Source organism: Mesoplodon bidens (assembly GCF_964165515.1).
Source record: "Mesoplodon bidens genome assembly, chromosome: 12".
Classification (NCBI taxonomy): Eukaryota; Metazoa; Chordata; class Mammalia; order Artiodactyla; family Ziphiidae; genus Mesoplodon; species Mesoplodon bidens.
Genome location: NC_138168.1, coordinates 55,612,160 through 55,628,587, shown reverse-complemented (window position 1 = coordinate 55,628,587; position 16,428 = coordinate 55,612,160). Strand labels below are relative to the sequence as shown.

At 34.0% G+C, this 16,428-nt stretch overlaps 1 protein-coding gene across 1 annotated transcript in view; it reads left to right on the top strand.

Moving 5' to 3' along the window:
* The window catches only part of TRDN (triadin), a gene marked incomplete at both ends in the record, with an annotated part of 302,114 nt that overhangs the window by 217,134 nt on the left and 68,552 nt on the right, over positions 1 to 16,428 (top strand). Inside the window, 1 exon segment of the mRNA XM_081251093.1 lies at positions 15,057 to 15,107. Within this exon segment, the coding sequence (XP_081107219.1) occupies positions 15,057 to 15,107 (51 nt within the window).

Below are 16,428 nucleotides of genomic sequence, written 5' to 3'. Positions count from 1 at the left end.
ATAGAGGAATTGTTGAAGAAAAGAATACTAGGTGATCCAGATATCGATGATCTGTGCCTCTAAATACTGTACAATTAAGATATTTTAGTAAATCAAATGTGATTTCTGATAGCAAAGATTGCCAAATATTTCAGAAACAAGGATAAGTGATTAAATCATCTAACTACTCTCATTTTAAAGTAAAAAAAGTAGGGCAAATTAATAATTAAATATGCATTATTCATTAATTATATCATTATTATGATCTTTGTAGATGGTACTCTTACATAACAAAACAGCATGTGGTGAACCATCATATGGATAAAGACATCGAATAAATTAAATTTAGCAATTGCACCTTCTATATTGCAAATTAAAAAAAATCTTAAAATGAGAGAGAAAATTTAATAATTGCCCAATTAGGCCAATGTATGTCTAAATATAGAAACATAAGGCCTTATCCTCACTTTTCTTGGCTTTACATTATAGAACTGAATTAGATGATCTTCTATTCCTTTGAATCATAAAAAAATTTATGTTCAACAAAGTTTTTAAGTAGTATATCCCTTATATCAGAATATAAAGTCTCTTCCTTCTATAGGAGAAGGCTGGTCTAGAAAGACTTTTATTTCTAGGATTCTAAGACTCAAATGTTAAGGGAAAACACACTTTATAAACTTGGATATTTTAGTATCCCAAAATTAAACTGAAAATTTCATTACAGAAACATTAATTATAGTTTTCCATCCTCTTAACAATTAAAAATCACTTCAAAATCCACTTAAGTACAAACATGACAAAAATATTCATGAAAAATGATTAAATAGAATTTGAGTACCTATTAACCACCAAGAATAAATTTGAACACAATTAGTAATCATTTTATTAAGGGTAAAATTGGAGCATATGGATCATAAATGTATCAAATGCAGTTCATTTCCTGTAATAAAACTTATATTTTGCTTTAAATTAAGAAATCTTTTTAAATTCATAAGTGCAGTAATTTGTGTCCACTTGAAGACTTTCTGTTTTTCTTTGCCTTTGTTGCTATTTTGTAAATAATGGTACCCTACATAATTGTATTAGTGTTTTAAATTGTCACAACAACAAGTGAAACCCAACTGATATTACATGGTTTGTGTGTTTGTAATTGTCCTCAGACACTTTTCAGATTCTTCTATTCTTTGTACATGTACTGGTCTATTTAGAATCAGCAATGTGTATTTATTGTAGATTGATCCCATACTTTCAAGTGAATGTTAATAATATCTAAGAGTAATGATTTCTCTGAGAGAAACTTATTTATTTAAATAATAAATGTTTATACTTCATGATGTGTCAACACTATAAAAAAAGAGAGAAACAATTTTACATTTAAGATCAATGTAGTAAAACTGAAGGTGTAGTTGATACATATTGTATTTAATTATTTGCTTAATATGTGGCTATAAAATAACCTATTTGCACACATGTGGACTAAGTCATGCTGTTGACCCTCAATAAATGTTAAAGTATAATAACAATAGTATTGATTCCTGTGAATTCCAAACTTTTGACAATAGTTTGTGCTCTGGTTGTTTAATATTTATTGAGCGCCCACAACAGACTAGGCGCTGGGAATGGGTGTGAGGAGTATTGAGTGGGCTTTGGAGAGAAGATGGTCTACATACAGAGCTCATGCAACACTTGTAAAAATGAGTGTACTCTGCTTGCTTACATATTTTATATATTTTCAAGAGAACTTTTTGCAATTTTCCACTATCTCACTTGCTCACATAACACATTTCACTACTACTTCTTACTTTTATTTCATTTAGTACTTTTAGAATGTTCTCATAATCATTTGATCTCATGTATGGAAATTTCTTTCTAGTCCCTTCTTTTTCACCATGTTCCTCCCCATTCCCTTCATCACTTTAATAAATAGACAGGTATAAATCCAACCTATCACAGCTGATTCACAACACACTCAAAAAGTTTGTATTGTTGCATTGATCTCCTACAGGGTACCACCTCCTGCCACGCAACATTTGGTTCATGTGATTCATTTATTGGTAGGAATGACATTGAACGCTAGAGAATTTCAGCCCAGTAAAGGAGCAATGTGTGCCAGTGAGGTTGGCAAGATTTGGAGGCAATGCTAAAAGGTGTGCATTCATGCTGTACCTTTCCCTCAGAAATTAATGGTTCTTGTATTAATGATCCATTTTCTCTAATAAACTAATGTGTAACTTGATTACTCTTATTTTATGCAGTATATACTATAGGCAAGTACAAGTCACACAGAGAGATAATTTTAATGCCCACATTCCAGTTTCTGTCATGCATAATTCTGCTTTTCAGTTATCATGAAACTGAACCACTCCTCTGCCTAATATGGCCTCTGTGCCTATCTTTTTCTTTCCTTTTCTTGGAGACTGTGGTCATTTCATGGAGAAGAACAGTAAAACTATAACATTACCCCAGGAACCTCCCCCTGCACTTCATACTGGGGTCACTACTTTTACCACCAGGTTACTTTTTAACTCTGGAGTCAGAGTAACTGGCTGTTAGATGAGCTAAATTAAGTTACCTGACATTGCCAGAACAGACAATGTACATAGGGGTAGTGTGTCTGCTTATATTCTACCCCTACTACCCTATTCTACTCTGTTTATATTCTACCCCTTCCATGATTCATCAAAGTAATTTCTTAATGGCAATTGTATCCATCTTTTAGGTTCTTAAAAGCAACAAACATTTTACATCAAGCATGTGCTCTTGCTTCATCTATCTTATAATTCTAAAACTTTGTCTTGATGTAATGTCCAACAATCTTTATGTAAACTAATGGAATGCAGTTATAAACCATTTCCTAAAGCCCAGTCAAATCAAACTGTAAATATGAAGAAAAGTTGTCATATGATTTCTGAATTTAATGACAATGCACTTCAGATAAAGTGTATTTTTGATCATTGTCTACATCTTAATATTAGGTTGGTGGTTCTTTAAGAAATCCTTAAATCTGTGAAAGACCATTTTCATCCTCTTTATAATGAAAACTCTTATAAGCCTTATTTTTCCTCATAGAGAATTTTGATCACCAAAACCAGGATTTGGCAAGCAAAAACTATTTTAATTACTCAGTATAGATATTTGAAGATTACAATTTTGTTCTCCACAGAGAAAAATTGACTTTTGTTTGTTCCTTTGACACTCTATGCTAGATTATATAAAAGATTGAGGAAATGCATTGTAGTGTTTACCATATGACACACAAAGAAAACAGCTCCTTGCAAGTTCAAGGACAGTAAACTGCTAATTATGTCTCTTTTTTCTATTAATATTTACTTTCACTCCTGCTTTTATTCTGAAACCACATATGGGTTTATTCTCTTTTTTCCCTTAGGGATTTTTAATGGAAAGTATATTATAAGCTGCTCTGTTACAAAGCTAAGTGGCCAGAACAAAGATTGTTTTGGGAGAATTTTTTAATCCCTTTTTTACTGACTTTTTTCTTTCATTTATAAATTGATTTTCTACTAGAGGCCTATTTAGGGGAAAAAATAGTTGGAATACAATACACACAATCTTGAATAAAATTGCTTAAAATCAATTGCCAAGTTATATCCTGGAACAAATTAATGGAGTTTAAGCTACAGTCTCTAAAAATCAAATTGCAGATATTATCTTAAATCATTAGCCCTACATAAAAATGCATTATTACTTTCTTCTAATTGTAAATTAAAGTACACATTATAGGTCAAATCATTTCAGGAATAAACATGAAAAAATTTTTCATAATTCTACGTAAAATTTACTTGCACCTTATTGATTATTACTGCCCTGGTTTTTCATAGAATGATGTATTATATGCTAAATAAAAAGCAATTCTTAAAACCTGAAAATTCAATTCAGATACTCCTTTGGAATTATGAAGTGGCAAAATATAAGTTAGAAAATTTCTTCATCATTTTGACTTGCTAATTTTGGGTTTTATTTCACTTGATTTTTTATATAAGAAAGAGAGATACTAGCTCAGATAACTCATAAAAAGCATCTATAGTCTCGTTAAAAGTCTTGGCAATAAAAATCATGGTCAACAATTCTTAGCTTGGAGTTAGCACTTGTATTGCTGGTCCTTGAAAAGAAATAACTGATAAAAACTAATAATGATTAGAAATATTAATCTGCTTGAATAATAGAGTACAGTTATCTCAAAATAAAACTTAAGACTTGGTCTGTCTCTTCCAGTAATTTATTCTGTGACATTAGGGTATTTACTTTTTTCATAAATCTCCTTTTTTAAGCCAAGATTATTTTACTAAGCATTCTCTACAGAACTTTCCAGTCCTAATATTGTCTAATTCTCATTTGTAAGAAATGTCTCCCTTGCCTGAGACGTTTCCAATTTTGACCCAAATGCTGAAGAGTAAACTTACTTTTCTGATTGCAAGTACAATCTGTACCAAAGTATAAACAGAAATGTCAGATTCAGAATCTAAAATGAAAATACTTCTAAGTATTATATAAATCTACTAAATAGAATTCTAATATTTGAAGTATTTACTTCACTTGAATTTCAATATATACACTTAAATTATACTTAAGTTTCAAAAAGTACATCGCTGGAGCAAAGCATACTATTGAATATCCAATGAAATGACATGAAGGTTCTCTAAATATTAATTTAGCTACAGGGATCACTAATAATGGAACACAGGATGCAGAAATTATGCCCATGACACACAATGTACAAAAGAATTTATAAAAAATGAAACAGAAGAAGGTATTGTCTCAGGAGACAGGAGAGTGTGGATAACACAACTGTGGTTGAATTGTGGTTTCAGTTTTGGCATATTTCCAAACAAAATAACAATGACTTTCTAAGTATTGTCAGTCAGTTCAGTACATATCATATTCTCTTAAGAGCAAAAGTTTAATTTCATTGATACAATAACTGAAAAAATGTTTGGACTAAGGATCTTTAAAGACTCCTTATCATCGGAAGGATATAAATTCAAATTCTCTAGCAGGGTACTGCTGGTTTCTTTATCACCATCCCTCACTGTGACTTTCCAGCCTTGGCTCACATACTTCTCCCCGACTTTGTACATCCAGCGAGGCAGCCACATGAACTTTCACACTCCATTTTTCCTTATGTTGTTCCTTATGTTGGAGATGTCTCTCCAATTCTTCTTTGATGACAAATTTTATATCCAGTTTCAGGATTGATCACAGATGCCAGTACCTCTGTGAGGTCTTTTCTTATTGCATAAGGTAGTTTGTCCGTCCTTCTTCTATGAGCTCAGAGCCCTGTGTATGTGTCTCTATCATTGTATTTAATCTGTCTAGGTGGATGCCTTCCAGCATAGACTGAACTCCATGAAACCATCTTTTCTTCTTTTTCTCAGCTCTGAACCCAAAAGAGACATTGAATAAATATTTATTGAATGAATCAAGTTTACCTCTTCAAAACACCAAAAAATGTATTCTTCTTCTAACATTTTGTTCCCAAGTGAAGAAACTTAAATAGACCTGGGGTTCTTGTTCTGCAGGGGGATCACTTTGTCACACTGCTAAGCACTGTAAGAAGGACAGTTTCTAGTTTGTTAAAATGGCATTAGCTTTTGCTTTTACTCTAACCAAAGCCTTTTTGAGAGTCTCAGACCTCAACTTTCTTTTATATGCACATATCCATCACAAAGTTTAAAGTGCTGTTAAAGATTTCTAAAAAATTTCATTGAAGTCTAATATATTAGTAAATCAAATTAAACAGTGTATATAAAAGAATTATATACCATGACCAAGTAGGATTCATTCTAGGTAAGCAAAACTGTTTTTTTATTTGAAAATAAATTGATGTAATTCATTACATCAACCAGATAAACAAGAAACAAAATCATCTCAATAGATACAGAAAATCATTTGACAAAATCCAACATCCATGTATGATACAAACTCTCAGCAAACTAGGAACAGAGAGAAACTTCCTCAACTTGATAAAGAACATCTGCAATAAAACCTACTGCTAACATCATATTTAATGATGAGGCACTAGAAGATTTCCCACTAAGATAAAAAACAAGGCAAGGATGTCCCCTCTCAGCACACTTATTTTGTACTGGAAGTACTAGTTAATGAAATAAGACAAGAAAAGGAAAGAAAAGACATACCAGTTGGGAAGAAAGAAATAAAACTGTCTTGAATGATATGATCATCTATTTAGAAAATTCTAAAGAATCAATAAAAATCTCATAGAACTAATCAGTGATTATAGCAAGGTTGCAGGACACAAGGTTAATCTACAAAAGTCAATTGTTCTCCTATGTACCAGCAATCAAAAATTGGAATGAACAAAATAAAAAATGCAAGACCATTTACATTAGTGCCAAAAAAAGGAAAGACTTAGATATAAATCTAAGAATAATCTATTCTATGTTCATGGATAGGCAGACTCAAAATTGTTAAGATGTAAGTTCTTTACAAAGTTATCTATAGATTCAATGCAATCATGATAAAAATTCCAATGGATATTGACAAACAAATATTGTGAATATCAACAAACTGATCTTAAAGTTTATATGGAAAAATAAAAGGCCCAGAATAGCCAAGACAACATTAAAGGAGAAGAACAAAGTCTGAGGACTGACACTCAAGACTTATTATAAAGCTACATTCGTCATCACACTGTGATGTTGGTGAAAGAATCAACAAATAGATCAATGGAACAAAATGAAGAGCCCAGAAATAGACCCACAAAAATACAGTCAACTGGGCTTCCCTGGTGGCACAGCCGTTGAGAATCCGCCTGCCGATGCAGGGGACACGGGTTCGTGCCCCGGTCTGGGAAGATCCCACATGCCGCAGAGCGGCTAGGCCCGTGAGCCATGGCCGCTGAGCCTGTGCGTCCAGAGCCTGTACTCCGCAACGGGAGAGGCCACAACAGTGAGAGGCCTGCATACCGCAAAAAAAAAAAACAAAAAAAACAAAAAATACAGTCGACTGATCTTTGACAAAGGAGCAAAAGCAAATCAATGGAGAAAGGATAGTCTTCTCAGCAAGTGGTACAAGCAAAAAGAAAAAAAAAAAGAATCTGGATGTGATTCCTACATCCTTTTCAAAATATTAATTCAAAGTGGATCATAGACCTAAATGTAAAACATAAAACTATAAAACTCCTAGAAGAAAACATAAGAGAAAATCTAGTTTATCTTTGTTTTGCAGATTACTCTTTAGATACAACACCAAAGACACAACCCTTAAGTGAAAAGTTGATATGTTGGGCTCTTTTAAAATTAAAAACTTCTGCAAAAGATACTGTCAAGAATATTTAAAGACAAAACACAGAATAAAAGAAAATATTTGTAAAATACATATCTGATAAAGAACTGTTATTCAAAATACACAAAGAACTCTTAAAACTCAACAATAGGAAAATGAACAAATCATTTTAAAAATTGGCAAAATGTCTGAACAGATACCTCACCAAAGAAGATATACAGATGGGAAATAAGCATATGAAAAAATGCTCAACATCATACATCATTAGGAAATTGCAAATTAAAACAATGAGACACCACTACACACCTATTAGAATGGCTAAAATCCAAAACACTGAAACATCAAATGTTGGGGAGGACGTGGGGCAACAAGAACTCTCATGCTTTGCTGGAGGGAATGCAAAATGGTACAGCCACTTTGGAAGATTGTTTGGTGGTTGCTTACAAAACTAAAGGTACTCTTATCATACAATTCTGCAGTCATGCTCTTTGGTATTTACCCAAATGAGTTGAAAACTAATGTACACAAATATTCTTTATTCATGGTTGCTTTAATCATGGTTGCTAAACTTGGAACCAACAAATATTTCTTCAATAGGTGAATGGATAAATAAATTCTGGTATGTCCATACAAAAGAATTTTCTCCAGTGTTAAAAAGGCATGAGCTATCAAGCCATGAAAAGATATTGAGGAACATTAAATTCTATTTCTAAGTGAAAGAAGCCAATCTGAAAAGTTTACATATTATATAACCCAACTACATGACTCTCTGGAAAAGGAAAAACTATGGAGATAGTAAAAAGTTCAGTGGTAGCCAGGGGTTTGGGGGGAGGGAGGAATGAATAGGTAGTGCACGGGGAATTCTTAGGGCAGTGAAGCTATTTTATATCCTACTATAATGGTATACATATGTCATTATATATTTGTCAAAATCCACAGAATGAACAAAACTAAGAATGAACCCTAATGTAAACTGTGGATTTTGGTTGATAATGATGTATCAATATTGGTTCATCAACTGTAACAGACATACAACATTAATTAGGGATTTGATGTGGAGAAGGTGGGGTGTATTAGGGGAGGACATATGTGGGAACCCTCTGAACTTTCCATTCAATTTACTATAAACCTTAATCTACTCTAAAAATTATTATAGTTCATTAATTTTAAAAAGTGGCATGGAAATCTTAAAGAATTAATCCACTAAGTGAATTTCAAAATACTATGATATTCCATACTATGAATAACAGAAGGATTTATTTTAAAATCCTATTTATTTTTTATTTTATTAATAATTTTAAGTTAATATTCTTCTTATATTCAATTAGGTTTGTTTTCTATATACATCCTCTCATAAAATGTTTCATGTTTGAACACAGACTATAATGATAAATCTCTCAGATTGCACATAAATGTGTTTGTAGAAAAAGATCTCTAATTGAGAAAAGAATTTCAAAAGGCAATATAGAATATATACAATATTATGATTGTCATAGAAAATAGAAGAATATGTTACATTTAAAATGAAGAGATGATTTGGGATTTTTACAAAAATTAATTGAAAATTAAGTATATAAATATAGGTGTGTGAGATTATTAAACACTGGAAATTCACCATCCAAAATTTCTTAGGTAAAGAAAGCAAAATGCTATGTGAAGTTAGGTTGAAATATATATCATTTTTGGTTTTTATCCATGAAAATTGTCAAATACCAGCGATTTCATTTTACTTTGATACCTTAGTCAGGTTGGGACTGCAAAATTGGGAAATAACTAACCATGAAAGGCAATTATATGATTATTAGGCCTTTGTGTAAAAATTTAATAGTTAAGTTTTCTGATAAAATGTGATCAGCACAAATTTGGAAAATTTATTAATTTATTCAATGAATAGTTATTGACTTCCTAGTATTTGCCAGATGACATGGTCCCTGCTTCTGGAAAAGAATTTGGAAAACTATGGCAGACTGGCAGTTATGAAGAACATTGCTGTGAGGTGGTGATGCAAATATGCTCACTCTTCACTTCTAGAAGTCATCTGTGGTGCTATCAACTTTATAATCCATTGTACTCCCAGCACTTACTGTAGTAGTTTAGCTCTAACTTTAATTTTGTTGGTCCAGGTTCAAATTTCCCACTGCTACTTAGTAGTCATGACATTAGGCAAGTTATTTACCTCTCTTAGATCCTATTATCATATCTGTAAAATCTAGGTAATGTCTTCCTCCCGGAATGGGTGAGGAGTTAGAGATTTGTCTCAATCAGCTCTGGCTGCTATAACAAAATATTATAGACTAGGTGGTTTAAATAACAGAAATGTATTTCTCACATTTCTGGAGGCTTAGGATGTCCAAGATCAGGTGCCAGCCAATTTGGTTCCTGGTGAGGGGACTCTTCCTGGTTTGCAAACAGATGTCTTCTTACTATGTCCTGCTATGGTGCAGAGAGTGAGGGAGAGAGAGAGAGAGCATCTTTCTCATGTCTCTTCTTATAAGGGCACTAATCCCATTCATGAAGCTCCACCCTCATGACATAATCACCTCCTAAAGGCCCCACCTCCAAATACCATCACATTGGGTATTAGTCTTTAACATATGAATATCAGGGTGAAACAAACATCCCATTCATAGCAAGATTTTATGTAAAAGTGTCTAACCAGGGCCTCCCTGGTGGCGCAGTGGTTGAGAGTCCGCCTGCCGATGCAGGGGATACGGGTTCGTGCCCCGGTCTGGGAGGATCCCATATGCCGCGGAGCGGCTGGGCCCGTGAGCCATGGCCGCTGAGCCTGCGTGTCTGGAGCCTGTGCTCCGCAATGGGAGAGGCCACAACAGTGAGAGGCCCGCGTACCGCAAAAAGAAAAAAAAAAAAAAAAGTGTCTAACCATACAAAACAACACTTCATCATTATATGTGAATACAGGAATGACCACGACCTAGCTTTGCCTGCCCTCAAGGAAATTACAGTCTTGTTAAAAAGATTTTTTTCTTGAAGAAAACATGGGAACTTTGACATCTTAAGTTGAACATGATTACATGAGAAAAATTCATAGCTAATAAAGTTTTCTTTAAAAACAAATTCTTTAGGGCTTAGAAAGCAAATTATATGCCTAGGGTGTCCTAGTTTATTTCAGCTCCCAAATATAAAAAGGAGTGCTTATTTTATTTTTTAAATAATTGCATATTGCTGATCTTTCTAAAAGAGCCGATTACAGATAAAGTAAAATGTACCCCACTGAGGTACAGTCCAGAATTCTGAAGAGTATTCTCTTCTTGCAGCCAAGCTACACAGCGTAAAAGCATCATAATTATAAAGTTTTATCAGAATTCAGTCAAAGGAAAAGAGTATTTAGATGATTTCAGGAAGTACCTCAGCTAAGGTAATTTGAAGACCTATATTTCTATAGGAAAGAGTTTGTCAAAAGGACTAGAATACTTAGTCCATTGGACAAGACTTCCATCTCCGTGGTGATTACAAGATACACATTAGACAAGTTCTATATCTGTTAGTTGTTTTGAATTCCTATGCCATGCTCCATGTCACAGTTTTAACATGCTAACACAGCCCAGCTTGCCTAGAACAACACAGTGCTTGAGTAATTGAAGGAAGCTTCTCAGAAATGCATATACAAAGTGTTATATAGTATTATATAATTGGTGCTTTCAGAACTCCCCAACTCTCCACATTCTGTATTGATTATTAGCTTAACTTTCAGAGAACATTCTGAATTCCCTTATTTACAGTTTCTTGAGAAATACCTTACCATAGTCTTCAAGTACTAACAACACTGTTAAGATGTCATTCAAAGAAATTTTATATTATACTCTTCAATTAGAATGTCCTGTTAAAGATAGAGGATAAGACAGGTTGCAAAATAATATTCTTTTTTTTAATTAAAAAAAAGACTAAGAAATACAATAAAGTTCCAAGTTTTTTTAAAAAAGACACCAACATATAAATATAATTGAATTGAAGATGTTTTAAATTGATAATTTTTAAACAGATTTTTAGAGAAAAATATTTTAAAATGTTAAAAATATGTGTGCCAAGTTATTTAGTCTATAGACCAGGAAATGATTAAATGCATCACTAAGGCAAAAAGGAAGTTAAAAATGGCATCCCGACCAAGTCATACTTAATTACAAAGTTAATGGACAATGTCCTGAATAAAATTAAACCCTGACAACATCTTTTCAGGAGCATTCAAAGTTAGTATTGCATAAAACATCAAAATATTTTATTTTTTCTCTTGGTGATTATAAACATAGAATGCTAAACCATTTAGACTACTTGAAAATTCTTTTCTCTATTTATTTATGAAACATATTTTGGAGTTTGAAAAAGTTACAAAAATGCTATAAAATACCTTTTCTAAAATATCCCTGATTGTCAAAATTATGTCCAAATGAACATAAAACAATGACAGATGCATGTAGGTCATTCACATATTAAATATTTAAAAATCATGCAACTAATCACAATTGAACCACTCTAGGAACAAGATAGTATCACTTTAGGATGCAACAGAGATGTTATAAACAATTTTGACATTTTTGGTGCTGTGTGATGTACATTAATAGTCATGATCTGAGGAATTATCTGTCATTGAACTTACGGATAGAGCTCTCCATAGGGTTCTTTAAAACTATTCTTTCCATCAGAAGAAAAATCCAAAAAAAATTGATACTTTGATCTTATTCATTATGCTCATGAAACAATATCTCAAATCAGCAGGCAAATTATATATCTTCAAAAAGAGGAAAGAAACACAGTTTTTGAAGTGATACTTTTGAACACTCCAGTAGAGCTAGCTGGGAAAGAAAGGTTAAGAATTTTGAGTTTGATTCTTCACACAGTCAGGAAATCTGGGCTGCCTGATGATCCTGTTAGGATCTTTTACACCTTCCAATTTCAGTTTCATTTTTCACAATCTAGCTACACTTGACATTGACATCAAGCCAAAACACTTCAACAGAAATATTTTTTTAATATCCTAATGTCACTAATAATAAACTGATATTGAATTTGATCATTCAGAGCAATGAGGAATAACTAATAGCTAGATCAAAGATATTATTAATCAGGGCTTCCCTGGTGGTGCAGTGGTTGAGAGTCTGCCTGCCGATGCAGGGCACGCGGGTTCGTGCCCAGGTCCGGGAAGATCCCACATGCCGCGGAGCAGCTGGGCCCGTGAGCCATGGCCGCTGAGCCTGTGCATCCGGAGCCTGCGCTCCGCAACGGGAGAGGCCACAACAGTGAGAGGCCCGCGTACCGAAAAAAAAAAAAGATATCATTAATCAATACCCTTTCCTTTAAACACATTGTTTTTGGGGTTCAAAATATTTATGTGCTGAGGAGGAACTCCAGTGCTGATTTCTTTTGTTACAAGATTGTCCATTATTTCAGTTTGCTATTTTGTCTGTTTCATAGGCCTTTTACAAAAATCTTGTAGAAGGAAACACTATTATTATTATTATTTTTTGAGGTATGCGGGTCTCTCACTGTTGTGGCCTCTTCCGTTGTGGAGCACAGGCTCCGGACGCGCAGGATCAGCGGCCATGGCGCACGGGTCCAGCCGCTCTGCGGTATAGGAGATCTTCCCGGACCGGGGCATGAACCCGTGTCCTTTGCAGCGGCAGGCAGACTCTCAACCACTGCGCCACCAGGGAAGCCCGGAAACACTATTATTATATATACATTTTATCTCTTAGAGGATAATGTTAGAAGAAAAAGTAAATGCTATTTTCTATTTCTTTTTATTGGTTAGATATTCAGGTTCCTAACTTTAAAAAAAACCTTGGATTTATTGAAATTGAATATTTTTCACTTTAAATGAATAGTTTTTATCTAGTAAATTATTTAAAATTTAGCTTACTATTTATAGCTCTTTTGATCACACTTTGTGTGTGGTATTCATTTTTAAACATTTGGCAATAGCAAAATTGATAAAATTTATATTACCAATATATGAATATATATCAATATAGGCAAATTATATGAGAATGGATTTAAAACATGCAGGTAAAAAGTAACACAGGACATCAGTTTTTCTTTTAATTTCATATGTTGTTAAGAAAACAATTTTTAACTTTCTGGTTTATTTTGCCCTTGTATACTTAGTTTATTCACTACATCAAGTTTATCTACGTGAACAAAGCAAATAAGATTTGTTTGGGGCATTTAAAAAAATCATGTTACTGGTTGTATTGATAGCTTACATTTGTAAATGAGACTTCAAGCTGATTTGCTTCTGCAACACTTGCATGTAGTATGTACTTCACTTGTATTTCCAACTGTTTGCAAGACATTTCCTTTTTGGGTATCTTGTTGACACATGAAGCACAATATATTCAAAACAAAGATAATGTCTTCCTCCAAAGAACTCTGTTACCTATATTTCATATGTCAACTGATGGTAGATTATCCTTCTGTGAACCAAGTAAGAACTCCAGGAGTTCTTTTTTTGTATGATCCTCAGCTTTTAAAAAAAAAACCTGACTTACATCCTGCACCCTGATATACTGTTAAATTGTTATTTCCTGACCAGTGAAATTCTAGTCAGCTGAGGAACCTAAACCCAAATGCAGTAAAAACCTTCCCCAGTTTTAAAAGTAGAATTAATCATTTCTCTGTTATCTATATAGCTCTACTGGAGAACTTATATTGTGCATGGTACAATATTTTGTTGTTTATTCGCTGTTTCATGTACTGTTTCTGCTTACAGACCACTTCAGAACTTAGTGATATAAAACAACAGCTGATTTTACTTTGCTCATGATTTAGAGGATCGGGAGTTCAGGAGGGATAAACTGAGCAGTTTTTCACTTGGATATCTCATGTGATTACAATCAGATGTAGACTTGGGCTGTAGACATCTAAAGTAACTGACTTCTGGATGTCCAAGATGGCTCACTTAGATGGCTTGCAGTTGATGCTAGCTGTCGGCTGGGAGCTCAGCTGCGGGTGCTGACTGGATTGCCTATATGTGGTCTTGCCAACATGGCAGTGTCAGTTGGAGTACTTACATGGCAGCCAGCTTCCCCCAGAACTAGAGAAGCAGATAGAAACTACATGTTTTTTCCTGATTTAGCCTAGGAAGTCATGCAGCAACACTTCTACTGTATTCTTTTGGTTACAAGTGACTCACACACCCAAACTGACAGACTGTCCAGCCCATGCCTCCCCATTCTCTCTTCTGTCCTAAAATGTCTTTTCAGCTTCATTTCTGTTGGTCTAATTCCTTTCCAGCTTTCAAGTTCTTCTTCAGTACCACCTGCCAAAGCCTTTCCTGATTCCATCATTGAGCTACCAGAGCCAATACCTTTGTGTTTGAGTTCAGAGAGACATTAGTTCAAATCCCAGATTTCCCATTTAAGGGCTACATGACCTTGGGAAAGTTATTTAATCCCTTTATGTGAAAAGTAGCAATAATAACAAGACCTACCAACCTTATAGGGTTATTGTGAATGTTGAATGACTAAACAGTAGAGAACATTCCCTGTGACACGTAGTAAGTAGACAATGTTAGCTATAACTCTTATCATACCTTCTTTTTCCAAAGCCCATAGTATTTTATTTGTACATTCTTGTATCTACCATAGTCTGCCCCTTGTAATAATTTCAGGACTTATTTTCTGTCTTCCGTATATTTAGTTCAATATGTTACAAGCAATTTATCCCAGTAGACACCTGTATCTTGAATACCAAAGCAGAGCCCCTCTGGTTCTTTAAGCCTCAGTAAACATAACACATAAAGAACTTGCCATTTTTTCTCCATTATTCCTTGTAACCTTTCCTCCCTATGATTCTTCTTGCAGAAATTAGAAAAGAAAAATCCGGAAAGACATCTTCAGTTCTGAAGGATAAAGGTAATAGAGTCAAGTTAACATAACACAAGAAATTTATTAGCAAAAATATCTGAATGCGTCCACAGTACATTAGTCATCTTCTTTGCAGGTTTGTGGGTCAGAATTGCACAGGACACTCTCATATATTTGAAAACTTTTATTTATTTACCTGTCTGTTAAATACTTTCCTTCAGTTCACTGTGACTTAAAGTGCTCTCATTATAATTTCTGAAAGAAAAAAACAGAAAAATGATTTTTTACAAAGAATGGAAGGGCTAAAAAAGATTAGAAGGAAAATAAAGAGTATAGGAAGGGTTTGCTTCCATGCCCTCTGGTTCTCTCCTTTCTGTCCTTCATTAACTATATATTTAGTGCATAATCTTTCCAAACACTTGGTAATCATTGGCAAAACAAAGATGGCAAAGCTAGGAATAGAGAGGAAGACTTGAGAATTGGAGTTCTGAATTCTGCTGTCTTCAAAGACTCCTAGTCATACTCTGTCTGCTTTAGTCTTATCAGGTTCCTTATTGCTATGAAAGAGCATGACATTCTTATTTAAATACCATTCAAATCCCAGGCCTCTTTCTAAGAATAATGTCCACATAAAGCCATCTCCATCGACTTCCTAATCAAATCTGGGGAATCAGAGGAGACTTTCCTGAAGAGTTATATTAAATTCAAGTATGATGCATGAGGAGTTAGCCAGACAAAGGTGTGAGGATTGTTTGGGAGAAGTACAGAAGCAGGGCATCTGCTCTTTGCCAGACACATTGCAATCTACTTTATATATTTTGTTTCTGCAAGTTGGTGCTTGATATCACCATTTCAGTAAAGGAGGAAGCTGAGGTACATGTAATTTAAATTACTCAGTGTCACACTATGGGTAAGAGGCAAAGGCAAGAATCAAAGTCAAGCCTGTTGGATTTTAACACCCATTTATTTCATTTTTAACACAGATACTGCTTGCTCCTTAAAATAGGGCCCTTGTATTTGTATTCTTCAAAGCACCTTTGCTTTGAGTGCAGAGCTCATTACGTAAGTTAGAAAATCTATTTGACATAGACACACTGGATATGCGATGTGGAAAAATAGTCTTTGTCCTTTTACTATTGGGGTGACTTTCCTTAATTCCCACAGAGGAGCTCAGTCCATTTTTCACCAGTGAGTACTTGTTCTTTGAGAAAGACTCCTTCTCACCTCCATTCTCATTTTATCTGACAATTAACAAAAACATTGTCCTCGTCTGTGTGAGAACTAAAACTATGATTGAAACACACTACCAGGAAAATCCATATATACATGCAAAATCTAAACCTTCCCTCCTTCCAATGCAGTATGAAAT